General features: G+C 39.2%; 1 protein-coding gene across 2 annotated transcripts; it reads left to right on the forward strand.

The window, feature by feature from the left end:
- The first annotated feature begins 713 nt into the window (after positions 1 to 713).
- LOC109637423 (solute carrier family 35 member F5) lies at positions 714 to 12,618 on the forward strand. 2 transcript variants are annotated; one of them, XM_020099764.2, is made up of 16 exons: positions 714 to 880; positions 1,360 to 1,444; positions 1,774 to 1,915; positions 2,688 to 2,837; positions 3,278 to 3,340; positions 3,442 to 3,523; positions 4,406 to 4,599; positions 6,159 to 6,240; positions 6,411 to 6,498; positions 6,795 to 6,859; positions 6,970 to 7,074; positions 7,842 to 8,001; positions 8,168 to 8,258; positions 8,623 to 8,777; positions 9,273 to 9,373; positions 9,747 to 12,618. In XM_020099764.2, the coding sequence occupies exons 3-15, from the start codon at positions 1,781 to 1,783 to the stop codon at positions 9,352 to 9,354; spliced, it is 1,452 nt and encodes a 483-aa protein (XP_019955323.1). In that variant the 5' UTR covers positions 714 to 880; positions 1,360 to 1,444; positions 1,774 to 1,780; the 3' UTR covers positions 9,355 to 9,373; positions 9,747 to 12,618. The 2 variants fall into 2 exon arrangements, with proteins under 2 accessions (XP_019955323.1, XP_019955326.1); XM_020099767.2 differs by having other exon boundaries at positions 726 to 880; positions 4,409 to 4,599.
- Positions 12,619 to 14,169: the final 1,551 nt, after the last annotated feature.

The following is a 14,169-nucleotide window of genomic DNA, read 5'->3' on the forward strand; positions in this document are numbered from 1 at the left end:
GGATCAACGCCCTCACTAACATGATCACCCTAACATGATCACCCTCTCGATGTTTCAATTTTATCTTGATACTGGTCTGCATGTTTTTCTGCATTAAAAGATAATCGGATGGAGATTTGACAGGAAAATACTATTTGTGTTCAGTAAGGCAGTAGACGATAATTCACTGGTTGAATCCATTCAAAAGTGATGCATTTATTTGTTCTGATCTGCAACTAGGCAGTTGGTTCTGCTGTACGAACATGTGCTGCAAAGTTGTAACTAAAATAGATTGAGCATACAATTTTTCCCATGATCTATTTCTTCATGTGTGTGATATCCTGTGTGTGAAATCATGTTCTACAAGGGAAATCAAGTCGAATAAGAAACCTCATCATCAAAGCATACAGCAAATACACTGTGTATATTCAACTTGCTTGATTTATTATTTGAACAAACTTCATTTAACTTCAAGTTTTTTTTTTTCAGTGTGTGTGTGTATAAAATATATAAAAAGCCTTTTTCATCAGGGCAAAATGTTTAGTTGTGACTTTATATAACTACATAAACTATGTGAGTATATATATATATATATATACCTCAGTTCTGACAGTGTAAGTATATAACTTATTAAAACTTGACAAGTCGTGCTGTTTAAATTGACATAACTAACTCACATGAGGTTTTAAAGAGGCGACTTGAGACTTCATATCCCAGAAGTCTGTGCGCCGGTTAAATGATGTCACCTGATAATGAAGAGGGAAGGGTATGCTAATGTTTACAACCGTCGGGCTGTCAATAATTTGATCGTAACAACGGATTGATTTTGTCGCTAATCTCAGTGTGTTTGTGGAGACGAGGGACTGATGGTGCCAACTAAATGACTCCTTCTCACACTCAGGTAAATATGGCGACTTTGATCAAGCGTGTGATCGATTAAAACCAGCTTCTTAGCGCTTAGCTCGTGTGATGTTGGTAAACAAGTGAGCGTAGCACGGCGATGTTAGCTGCTAGCGTTAACTGCAGACATGGTGGAGCTGAACCAACTGCTGTCAGCCACACACTGTCTACGGCACAATGTGTGATCAACTGCGCCTTCAACACTTGAATAGCGATTAAAAGCTAGCTGGAAAACATGTGTTGCTGGATTTCAGGGACTGAGGAAGCAGCTCACTTACAGATGTTAAAACACCAGCTGGAAGCTAACGCGGTCCAGCGCTGCTCTGTTTTACATTTAGTTGTTTACTATGCACCTTTCACTGCCTCCTGACACGAAGCTAACAGGCACTTAGCCCGATGTTACTGCACTCAGGTAAGTTTTCATCACTGTGGTCTGTTCTGACAGTTGATCCCCTGTTTGCTGTCTTTTATATCCTTTAGTGGCAGGTTCTTGTTTGCTGTGAACTCCCCTGCTTGGTGTTGGCTGTGCACAGTGACACTGAGCTGTCATCCAGAAACACCACAGGTAACTTTTTGCACATTTTGATGGAAACGAGATGTGCACAGAAATGTTATTAAAAAGCCTTGGTAGTATTGTACTGCTGTGCCTTTGCACTTTTATTGTCTCCTATGATCACCTCAGTGATTGATTCACTGAGAGTCCTACACGATCAGAGTCTTTGCAGATGTTATTTCAAACAGGCTCATATATTTGCATGACTTCTGAGGATGAGACACACAGAACTTACTAACTGTAATGTTGTTGTAATCTGTAATGTTGGGTGCAGCTGTGAGCTAGTTTCTGAATTTCAGTATCTTATGCATATTTGTGTTCTTTCATGCCTCTCTTGTCAGTGTCCTGATGGAATGGGTATTCATCATGAACCGGATGAGCTCTCAGGGTAGCTCTGCAGCCCAGCGGAGGCGGATGGCCCTGGGGGTGGTGATACTGCTACTGGTGGACGTCATCTGGGTAGCCTCCTCTGAGCTAACTTCGGTAAGGACTTTGTCACAGTCGGGTTAGGGTCCAGACCTGCTGTTGCAAGGTGGGTTGAAGTATGAGATAATACAATAGGAGTGTAATGAGAGAGGGCGTGCAGGTGTACTCTGTAACCTGAGTACACAGAGATGTTCCAGGATCAACAGACAATGGTGTTAACTTAATACTTTTGTCTGTGTTTTGTTTGTGCCCCACAGCACGACATATCTTTGTTGTCCTAACAAGAGCTTGATAAAGTATTGAATTACTTAATACTTAATGTTAACACTGCAACTCCATTAAACAGTAGAAAGTTTATAACTCGAAATCCATATTTTAACTTTCAAACTTAAACATCTTAACTGGATGCTTGCTCATTTCTGGACTTAAGACTCCCACAGAACGTCTAGCAGAAAAAAAACTACAGCCACCATATAAGTGAACTAAAATGAAAAGAGCAACGTGTCCTTTTTACATGTTCTGAGGTGGGGCATAAGATAAGTAAATATCATTATTATTATTATTAAAAAATAATAATTATAATAATGTTATGATTACTATATAATTAGTCATTTCCTAAGATCTTAGGAAGATCTCAATTTAACTTGACAAACTAGAATTAAACAAGAAGATAAATCACAAGTGTCTTTGAGGGAAAACTGAGGTGAATATATATTTGAAATGAGAGCACAGACCTATGAAACTTCAAATATATGTGTAAACTCTCCAGCAGAAGTTAATCAGTTGACCAGGGGTTATCCTAACAGTTCCCTCTTGATTGTTTCCGCAGTACATTTTCAAACGACAGGAGTACAACAAACCCTTCTTCAGCACATTCACCAAGACCTCCATGTTCGTGCTGTATTTGCTGGGTTTCCTGCTGTGGCGGCCTTGGAGGCAGCAGTGCACTGGCTCGCTGAAACGTCGCCACTCTGCGTTTGTAAGAAGTCAAGCCACACTCTCACCACATGGGGGCAGAATGTTCAAATGTTTTTTTTTTCTTTTCAAGCATTTATTCATTTCACAACCTCAGTTATACAGAATGACAAGCGAAACCTTCTGTCAGCTTTATCAACTTTATTTTTCTTAGCTACACCTGCAGCAGAAGTTGTGGAAAACCTCATAGAAACTGTTGATTATGACCTTTTTAAATTGGCACAAGGGTCAGTCTGTGTAGGCTTAGCTCCAATTTTGACACAGGGTCATTCGGGGTTTTGATGGCCTAAAAATCTGCTATTTGAACTGTGTTTAAACTCACTTAGAAGATGCTGCCTAATGTTTTTAGGGTCTGGGTTGACAAAGTATAAAATTGTAAATGACTCCTAAGTCAGTGTAGCAGAAATTCTGTTTGTTCATTGTTTTAATTACATCTTTGTGCAGTTTGCTGATGCGGAGGCCTACTTTGCACCATGCACCACTGACACTACTGTTAACAACCGTTTGGTATGTAGTTTAATTTCAGATTAAATGATAATTCTACCTGCAATCTACTATTTCTTGTTAAAAAATATATTTATCTCAAATTCTCTTTCACACTTGTGCAGAGTGAACCACTGTATGTGCCTGTGAAGTTCCAGGATGTACCTGCTGAACACTCAAATTATTTGACTGGAGATTTTCAAACTTGTGAGTACAGTTTTCTTATTGTCTCATACCAACATTCTACTTCTCTAAATTAACAAGGATCTCATAAGAAGCTTTGTCTGGTTGATAACCTCATCACTGTTTAGAGTCACTGTGGAAGAAGTGCAGTATTCAACAAGAGAAACCTGTGTCTGACCTTTCTTACATCTCATCTGTTTTATTTCACATTAGTGGAGTGCAAACCTCTGCACGTCTCTGCACACTTGCACACCTCTGCACACCTCTGCACACCTCTGCATACCACTGCATACCTCTGCCAAGGCCCAACAGTCTCCTTAAATTCAATCAGGCTGCACCAAATTGCAAGCACACATAGATATCAGTGTTCTAAATAGGTCTGATTTAAAAAAAAAAAATTAAGATGAATTATTGTCTGGGAAATCTGGGAAAATTCAGAAAATGGCCGCACAATTGGGTCCGTACTTTCTCCGGACTCTCTGCTCACAACAACAACACAAAGTTTTAATTCCAATGTGGAGATCACATGTTTTTGTTTACAGCACTTTAACACTGGCATTAGTTATTATCACCAAAAGCTCCCTTTTATATCTTCATCTGTGTTTAAGGCACCACTTTTTCAACCTAAGATATTTGTATCCTTTTTGTTTTTTCTGATTAAATGATGCCCCTTAGGATGGTAGAGGTCCTGAGACACTATATTTGGGTCTCTGTTGTGTTGAATGTCGAGGCTTACTTGTGATCAGCCCAGTCATTAATTAGCATCTGATAGAGATGAGATTTTTTGGAATTCAATAAAATACAAGTCTTGCTACGAATACAAATGCAGCCTCAAAATGTCATTAAAAAACTTTCTGTGGTTGGGTCTCCATTAAAGTCACAACTCTCTCCATTTCCGCTTCCCAGCAGCTTCCAAAAAGCAGCGGGTGCGTTTTAGTAATATCATGGAGGTGCGTCAGCTGCCCTCTACTCAAGCTCTGGAGGCCAAGCTGTCCCGCATGTCCTACCCTGCTGCCAAGGACCATGAAGCCATGCTGCACACAGTGGGCAAGCTAACCATCACTGATGTGGCCAAAATCAGCTTCTTCTTCTGCTTTGTGGTGAGTGGAATCCAGCTGGAATATTAACCTTTAATTTAACAGTTCTTTATAACATTATCGACATATTTCCCCCTAAAAATGTAAAGAGTCCTTGGGTCCCTTGATAAGCACTATAAAAGTCTAAGCTATTATTATTATTATTTCATAGTTTAATTACAGCTTTGATTAGAAAAAACACAGTGTTTTCTATTAAACAAGAAGAAGCAGAATGGGATAGAATTGTAATAATTATTCATATTATTACCAACATCAGAATTTCGGTCATGCAGTAACAATTGTATATCATGATCTGAAAATACATTGGTTCACTCAGAATCAAGATACTCCGACTGGTAAGAGAAAAAATGAAGAAATAAACATTCAGTGCACTGAGGTAAAATACTGGAAAGAAAATAGTTTTGTTCATTATAAATTGCTCTTGAATAAATCTCCTTTGGACTGTGGAATTCAAAAATGTAACTACTATTCTAAAAAAGAAATTTATTAAAGTATTCAGACTCTTGTTTCAGTACATTGTGGAAGCTCTTTTTGCAGCAGTTACAGCTTCTTACAGCCTGTAGTCCTCTTATCTTTATAATCATCATAATGTATGTTTTGAGTTGTTATCTTGCTGAAAGGTAAACCATTACCTCAGGTACTATGCAGACCTGGTATTAAACATAAACATCTTTCCTGAGAGAGCCGATCACAAGTGGACAGCATTAAATGTGTCTGTTCACACCTGGTTCATTGAGCAGATCTCACTTCCCCCCTCTACATGCAAATAATCATGCACGCCATTTGTGTTTGTCAAAACCAAATAATGTTGTTTTAACCCAGTCAGGGTTTACAGGTGTGTCTGCGTGTTGGAGGAAGGGAGAGAGGGAGAGAGTCACGAGGGGCTGAATAAATCAATGAGCTGCAGATCTACTGGAAAGATTTTAACCATTTAACAATAAGTAGAAATCATAACGTGTTGATATTGTGTCAGTGGCCACAAACAAATCACCATATGGACACTGAGAAACATAAAACTACTTTAGAATTATGGTGAAACTGTAACACTACAGATAATGTCAGCTGAGAAGGCAATCTTCATTATGTGGTCCAGGACACATTTGTGTTCACACAATGAAAAGAAATGAATACACTTCAATACACTTATCCTGATTTATACCTTACCACAATTTTATCTCAGGGGCCCAGTGGCCCTGATTTGTATATTTGTTAAACATTTGCATCTCCAACACAGTGTCAAAAAAGTGCATACTTTGTGAAGCCACTGTGCTCAGCAGCACCACTTGACCCGTCTCCTTTTTTATGTTCTTATTATAAAGCATAATTAATAACACACACACCTCAGCATTCTGTTTTTTGTTATTTGCAAACCAGGTGGCAAAAATGTATTTTGATTTACTTGTTTGATAATTGAACGACACAAACAAACAGAGATTTACCAGTGAGTTGAATTAAAACTCAAGACAAGTTAATTGGAGTTCATCACAGGCCTGTTGCGATGTAAGGTGTTTGTCATTTTGCTCACTCCTTATACAAAATCCCTGCCTCTTTTCGTCTTCCAGTGGTTCCTCGCTAACCTGTCCTACCAGGAAGCCCTGTCTGACATGCAGGTTGCAGTTGTCAACATTTTGTCATCCACCTCAGGTGACTAAGAATTTCATAATACCAAGTAAATGAAATGTACAGTTGAGTAAGGAAAATGGGAAAATGATTCTCGGATGGGTTGTCTATTAAACCCAAAGAAAAGTGTATCCACTGCTGTGACTGGTCTGGTTTTATGATTCCACTGTGCTCTGCCTTTTTTCCCTCTTCAGGCCTGTTTACGCTTATCTTGGCAGCCATATTTCCCAGCAATAGCAGCGACCGTTTCACCTTGTCCAAACTGCTAGCTGTGGCTCTAAGGTAAGTGCTGAATGAGCATTTTGATTGAAGGGCTGGGAGGTCTCAATGCTCAGTGTTTATTTACATGAGTGGATGTTTGATGCTTTTTGTGTCTGCTTAATGTGTCTCCATGCTTTACTTTGTTGAATAGTAGTTGAAATTATATCTAACAGTTACTGTCAGGGAATGTGTCTGGTGATCTTTTATCATCATGAAAAGACTAAAACCAACAATAAACTGTTATATATTTGTTATAGCTATTGCAAGTGCTATAGCTCTGTTTACCTGTCGGTTCATGCAGTATCTCTCTTATTCAGCATGGGAGGTGTGACGCTGGTAAGTTTCTCCAGCATGGACAGCCCTGATGAGAAAGGTGTTATAGGTAACCATGGCGACAGCAAGTATCTGTCAATCACACACATAACATCACAATTGTGTGAATTATACAGTTTGACTCTTTCCAAATGCAATGACCTTTACGTTTTTGGGAAGGTTCCTTGTGGTCACTGGCTGGGGCGATACTTTACGCTGTCTACATCGTAATGATCAAGAGACGAGTGGATCGGGAGGATAAGCTCGACATTCCCATGTTCTTTGGTAAGAAAAGACTTTATAGCTTCTTTAAGGACAAGGCCAGTCTTTTTCTTGCCACAGAGGCAGTATAGCTTCAGGTCCTCCTCATCCATTTGTCCCAGATGTGATTTAGAATGGGACATTTTCATCTTTGAATTGATCTACTTTCATGGCTATGACTTAGTGTTGGATCAGAATCAGCTTTATTTGGCAAGTATGTGAACACATACAAGAAATGTTTTTGATTCTCTTATTTAACTGACACAGTGATACAGTAGATATACAGTGTAACAAGAAGCTTAATACAGTCATGTCATTAATTATATTTATGCATTCAAACAAATCTGAGACGTATTGTCAGTGGTTCAGCTATGCACATTGTATCTAGCTAAAGATACCGTGCTCTTCAAAGCTTTGGATTGAACATGGGATTTTAAGACACCGATGCGCAGTTACACAAATTGATGTAAGGTATTAAATGTAGCGTCTTTGACACTAATGTTATATTTAGTGCAACTTAATTAGTCCATAGGCTGGTATGAGTCTGCATATTTTCAATATTCCATTTCAAGGCTGGAAAGAAAAATGTGTGTGCAACAGATTGAGGTAAGATTTTTATTTCTATAGCTTCAGTAATCTAAGATAATTCTTAACAATCTCTGCACCCTATCAATGTGATGAAACCCTTGGTTAGCTGAAAAATATAGTTCCTTGTAACCATCTTGAATCCATGCACTTGTAGCGACTATTACCAACAGAAGTTGTCCTAAAAGCTGTGTTGTGTCTCTCAGGGTTTGTGGGTCTGTTCAACCTGCTGCTGCTGTGGCCGGGCTTCCTCTTGCTTCACTACACAGGCTTTGAGGCCTTCGAACTCCCCAGCCAGCTGGTGTGGACATACATCCTCATCAATGGTCTCATCGGCACCGTTCTCTCAGAGTTTCTCTGGCTCTGGTGAGTCACAATTCTGTCACCAGATCATTATAATTCCGATTTTATGTCAAACCTTTTGATACTGTTAGTTGAGTTTCCATATAGATACTACCCCGATGAATTAAAGTGAATACAGCTCAAAAATCTTTCACTTCTGATTGGAGTTGATGTTCTTTTCTGTTTACAGGGGCTGTTTCCTCACATCATCTCTAATTGGAACTCTATCATTGAGCCTCACCATCCCGCTCTCTATCATGGCAGACATTTGTATGCAGAAGGTAAGTTTCCGTTCAACATGTATCAAACACTGGGAACCAGAGTTTGAAATAAGGGTTAAGATCATGTTTGTTCAGCTTCTGCAAAACTTCAATTTGATGTAAGGCAAAGTCAAAATGTTAAACTTCATCTAATCTGCACAATGTGCATATTTCAGGTGCAATGTAAATTATTCCTCAAATGTATTTTTTGGGTGGTATTTTTAGGTTTTTATCATATTGTATACCCAAAATTGTTTATCGAAGTTACTGTTGTGATGCAAGTATTTGTTTATGATGTTACAACTCAAATGAATCACAAATTGAAAAAACTGTGCTGCAATGATAATAGTTGTAACTAGATACTTTGGTCTGTGTGTGTGAACAGGTACGTTTTTCTTGGCTGTTTTTTGCGGGCGCGATCCCCGTCTTCCTCTCCTTCATCATTGTCACGGTCTTATGCCACTACAACAACTGGGACCCTGTTCTGGTGGGGCTGAGGAGAGTATATGCCTTCATTTGCAGGAAACATCGCATCCAGAGGTATTTAACACCCTGATTCTCCACTGGGCAGTCATGTGACAAAATACACTGTGGACTACATTAACCACAAATTTCCCCATTGTGGGACTAATAAAGGATTATCTTATCATTGTGAATGAGCATTGACAGACACTTAATCAGACACTCCTTTAGCTGCCTCTTGTACTGTCAGATCAAAGTGACCATTTAAGCAAATCTAACAAAAAGTTATATTTGTAATGTTCACTTCTGCGTCCTTTCATTGGTGAAAGTGTTGTGTTAATAAGTTTCATTTCTTGGAGGCAAGCAAATAGAGTTAGAAATTAGTTTTACTGTATCGTAGTGTGTTCGTTAAAAATGAATTGATCTTAACACGCTTACAGACAGCATTTGTAGCTCACAGCCTCGCTGAGTTTAGTCTGCTGTCAGGTGTACATGCTGTACTTCTTTGGTGAGGGAAGGCTGTAATATTGACGACCGTGATGATGATTGACACACTGTTCTGTCCACCTACAGACTGCCAGAAGACAGCGAGCTGTGTGAAAGCCTTATTCCTCTACACACCATCTCACCCAATGAAGGAAGTGTCTTTTCGTGATCCAACCGTCAAACACAAAGTAAATGATCACTCAGCCCCTCCTGGCTTTGACATATGTGTTGTGGATGGATGTTTGTAATGTGCATGTTATTGTATAGAAAGATAAACATAAATCACCTCAGTTAAGCTGCTGACTTTCTCTGCATGGCCCCCTCGTACATAGTGCACAGAAAGTCTGTAGAAGTCGATGTGAGTGCACAGCAGGGGACACCCTGCTTCTAACACGAGACAGAAGTAAAAAAGGAAAAAAGAAAATAAATATCTCCGGGTGAAAAAGCAGTTAGTCAAGACACTGACAAAGATGTCAAGAGAGTTTGTGGTGATAAGAGCCAACACACACACACGGTTTCAATCCTAGTGCACTACTAATATATTTGTCTTTATTCCTCTAGGTGGCGATGGTGGATCTCGCCGAGTTGACAATCTGGAAGCTTTTAGAGACATTGAACTACCCCAGTGCCTCCTATTGAAACTATTTATTTTCTACAGTGTTGAGACGGCCCAGCCAATTCTACAATCTCTTTTTTGATGTTCACATATCAGCCATCACGGACTGAGATTCTGATTTCTCCTTTTTAATATTTTCTGTGTGAAAAGAAAACTCTATGGTACTCAAGGTGCTGGACATGATCAGTAATTACTGTAGTGTCATGTGACCAAATGAAATGGTAAATGTTGAACTTGATCTTAACACTAACAGAAGTGGAGCAGCAGTGTGTGCGTGTGTGTGTGTGTGCGCGTGCTTGTGTGTGCGCGTGTGTGTTTGTTTGAAAACCTTGAAAAAAGCTCCCATCACTACAATGTAGCCTATTTGTACTGGACTTTGTATATTAGTCCCTTTTTGATACTTGCTGCTTGTTTGGAAGTTTATGTTTGGAGCAGATGTAATGCATTTCACAGGGCAATTTAATGTATGGCCATTTGCACACTTACAGTTCAAACCCAGCCTTTCCTGATGGTGTTAGAATCCCCAAGGCAGCATATTAGTGAAGCGCCTCCTTGAAGTGTATACTGTACTGCAGCACAGTCTCCAGTTTCAGCACCTGGATGTGCAGAAATTAGTGATTTCAATGGGCGATCTGGTCTTCGTGCTTTTCGAATTAGCCATGTGATGCACTTCATGTGATATCTTAGCACATGTGACCACTTTCTTTTCATGACCAACAATCAGTAAAAATAGAAAAGCAGGTTGAGGGATATTAGCCTTAAAGGCTTAGGCAGTCACGCAATTGTTCAGAGTGGCCTCTGCATGTATTGTAAGGTATTTTCCAAGTCCAGACCTTCAGGTAACACCAATGTTGTCCTGATAGGAGTCAACATTTTTTACATCTTTCGTCAAAAATACACATATTTTTGTCAGTCTGACACCTGCCTTTATTGTTCTCTATTGACTGAGTTAGTCTGATGATGTTACCTTGTCTAACCTTGACCAAAACAGGATATGAATCCTTAAATACGTAAATATTCAAAGGTTTTGTCATGGCTTTACAAAGGCTTAAATGTAACTCTTAACCTTCCTTCCTCATTTTGTCACGGGACCTCAGAATATGCTAATATGGCACCACCTGTGTGGCCGGGGGGGGGGGGGGGGGGTTCTGTTTTTTCATGCTGGCATTCCTTTTATGGTAGAAATAATCAGCCACGGCACTTGATTTTCAATGGATAATTAGGCAGAGTCAAAGGAGATTCTTTGAGCTGCTAATTATCTTCTTACCAAAGTCTTCACCATTGCCAGTTTAACAGAACTCTTACTGGCCTCTTTACAATGATACTAATACGATCAAATTAGTTAATGACAGCCCCCCTCAAAAATGTAACTTCAAATCAAAATTAAATTATTATTTTCCTGTTATTGCAACTTGAATGGTTTTATTCAGAACCACTTTAAACAGATCATCAATGTTTAGGGTAAAACATTTTTTAAAAACACATAGTGAAGATTAGTGCTGAAGGAATTCAAGGAACCCTGCAGCTGCTGGGGAACTCCGTTTCTGGAGAGACCATTCAGGCTTTATTTTCTTCTTCTTTTGTTTAATGCTGTCTCAACGTCTTGCAGTCAAACTACAAAAGGTTGTTTTCACACTGCAAACAAACCAAACCACGGCTTAGTTTGATCCAGACCGAGACCACCTCTTATGGTTGGACAGAAACTGAAGGTCAGCACCAAATAAGCATCATTACAATGACAGTTGACAGTCAATCAAACATTTCATTACTTGAACATTTTACAGATCAATCTTTTACAAAAGAAAATCTTTATAATCATCATTTTTTTTGATGTTTTTCATCCGTTTGGGGTTGTTGATCTTCTTTCATCTCAGGTCTGGGTGATATGACGTTTGCAGTGGTAGAGTGAGACAGTGATGGTTCGTCTGTGGCCTCTCCCATGTAGATTTTTCTTGGTGGACTGAATAAGCTCTTTTTCCAAACATCCATCTGGGCTATTAAAGTTGACATATTGGGAGAAGCAATTGAAATCACACCACAGCTAAATACGAAGGTATCAAATGCTACAGACAAGCAATGTTCTTGTTTCCTCGTGTTCCTCGACAATGCTGGATCATGGAGACAAACTGTGATAGAGACATAAACTTTGTGTTGAACAACAAGCCCTCCACTATAAGCTACAAAATGTCTTGCTGCAATAATGGCCGTCTGCTTGGACGAGAAGTTTCCTTTTCAAATGGGTGTAAATGCTGTCCACAGTGAACCATGGGCAGAGTGTTGAAGTTTGTTTATGAACACTACAGATTTATCATATTATTCATATTCGATGTATTTTTTTAAATGATTACTGCAGGAGGAAGGGTTTGCATCACAGTCAAAATCTCTTGTAGTAGAAACTGAGATTAGGTCACTAATTATTTACTGTTTGAGATATCATGTAACAAAAAAGCATTTCTTTAACCAGCTTCAGTGTCTGTCATGTAATCACAGATGTATATATTACAGCGTAAGGTGAAATGTAAATGTTAATCCAATATTTGTCATGTTGTTTGCATACAATTCAAAAGAAAATGATTTTAACTTTTAACAGTGGTGCTTGTGAAATCATGGATATGATTTGTTTTTTCTTTCTCAGGTTCTTTGTTTTCTGAACATTTTCTGTGTCATTAATGAGGACGCAAAAGGATCTAAAAGACGGCCCAGAAAAAGACTGTGATAGCAACTTCCTTTTCATCAGCATAAACTCTTGAATAATCCTATAATTTTGAAGGAATGTTTTTGTACGTACCTTGCACTATTAAAATGTATTGCTTTGAATCACTGCTTTAAATGAAGTATATCTACCTGGAGACATTGTTCATGGAAAAGTTTGTTAGAGAACAACAGCGTTTCTTCTTCCACCTGATTTGCATGGACAGTATTTGCTGCTGTCTCTTTACCGTCATTACGGTAAACACTGCTGGCACAGTCGCCAGGGACAATTGTGGGTTCAGTATCTTGCCCAAGAACACTTCGACATGCAGAATGGGAGAGACTATTGAACCACAGACCCTCTGGTTAGTGGACAACTCTTTCTTACACGATGGCCATTTTCCTCTGTCACGTCCTGGAAGTTTAAATGATGTTATCAACAGAATAATGTCCTGCTGTGTCCCAGGTTGCAAGACAAACCTAAAGGGCTTATCGACTGATCAGCAACTGAAGAGACAATGGAGAATGAGAATCTCTCTCTATATATGCCTTCCCCTCTTGCCATTAGAACCATTGCCTGCTTGGCTGGGTCACCTGATTCAGATATACCATAAATTCTGTCATGGCCTTTGTTTTGTTTTTTGGCCTTTTTTTGGTCATCTCATCAAATACCAGTGTACACAGTCTCCACAGGGGTCAGAGAAGATGTGCTCTGTCATTTGTTAGAGGATGCCCTGCAGAAAGCCTGGCTGCAGGGTATCCTCTCACCCTGAGGACTCCTCTGCACAAACAGGTTGTTGTGTTGACATTGAAATGAATAAAGTTCAAACTGAACGTATGTGGAAGATGACATGAATCTGGCTTTAGAAAATACCCTAGACCATACTTTTTGCAAATCTTTCTACTTCAAACCTTTTTCTTTTAACTCCACCTTTTCCTAAAAATGTTAAGTGGGATATGGGTTAGGGTTAGATGATTTTAAATTATGTTCTTCCTTCTCCCATAGACCCCAGTCTGTCAGAAACAAGCTAAATAACAGATGGCAACAGTATTTCTTAATTTACACAGATGGACCACTGGAAAATCAGGAATTGTCCTTAAATTAAAAATTTTATTTTATTTTTATAGCACCAAATCATAATATACATTATCTCAACATTCCAGATTTTAAATACGAAACTATCTGTTGAGGTTTCGGTATCTAGAGCAAAATAAATAGCTTTAGATTAGGCATAGGTAAATGTTAAGATTCAGTTTCAGTTCTGATGACGACTAGGGAATGAAGCTGCAGGAGTCCGGTCAGACCTGCTGGAGGAGGTGTGGATCTGGTTAAATAGGGATGTTGTTCAGTGGAGTTCCTCTGGGTCCCAGCCCATGTGAAGGTGGAAGGGAATGAGGCAGCTGAGAAGGCACTGACATCTGACAGAGGTGACACAGTTGTTAGGACTAAGACTAAGACACTGGGCTGGCATGGGACCTGACAAAGCTGAGCAAGCATGAGAATGTTTGTGTGGAAACAAACACGTGTGAAACATCTACTCATAAAATACAAATGTTACATGGAGGAAAGAAAGAGGTGAAATGCTGCAGTATCACAACTTGGCCCACAGCAGAATAGGAAGTGAAGTGCTCTGAAACAAGAAACACAGGTGAGTACAAACAGAACAATATCTACAA

This window comes from Paralichthys olivaceus, chromosome 10, assembly GCF_024713975.1.
Source record: "Paralichthys olivaceus isolate ysfri-2021 chromosome 10, ASM2471397v2, whole genome shotgun sequence".
Lineage (NCBI taxonomy): Eukaryota > Metazoa > Chordata > Actinopteri > Pleuronectiformes > Paralichthyidae > Paralichthys > Paralichthys olivaceus.

Excerpts from the sequence above, each read along its gene's own strand:
- LOC109637423 (XM_020099764.2), top strand. The coding sequence starts at position 1,781 with ATGGAATGGGTATTCATCATGAACCGGATGAGCTCTCAGGGTAGCTCT. Across the intron at positions 6,860-6,969 it reads TGATGAGAAAGGTGTTATAG|GTTCCTTGTGGTCACTGGCT; the intron begins GTAACCATGGCG and ends GTTTTTGGGAAG. Across the intron at positions 7,075-7,841 it reads CGACATTCCCATGTTCTTTG|GGTTTGTGGGTCTGTTCAAC; the intron begins GTAAGAAAAGAC and ends TGTGTCTCTCAG.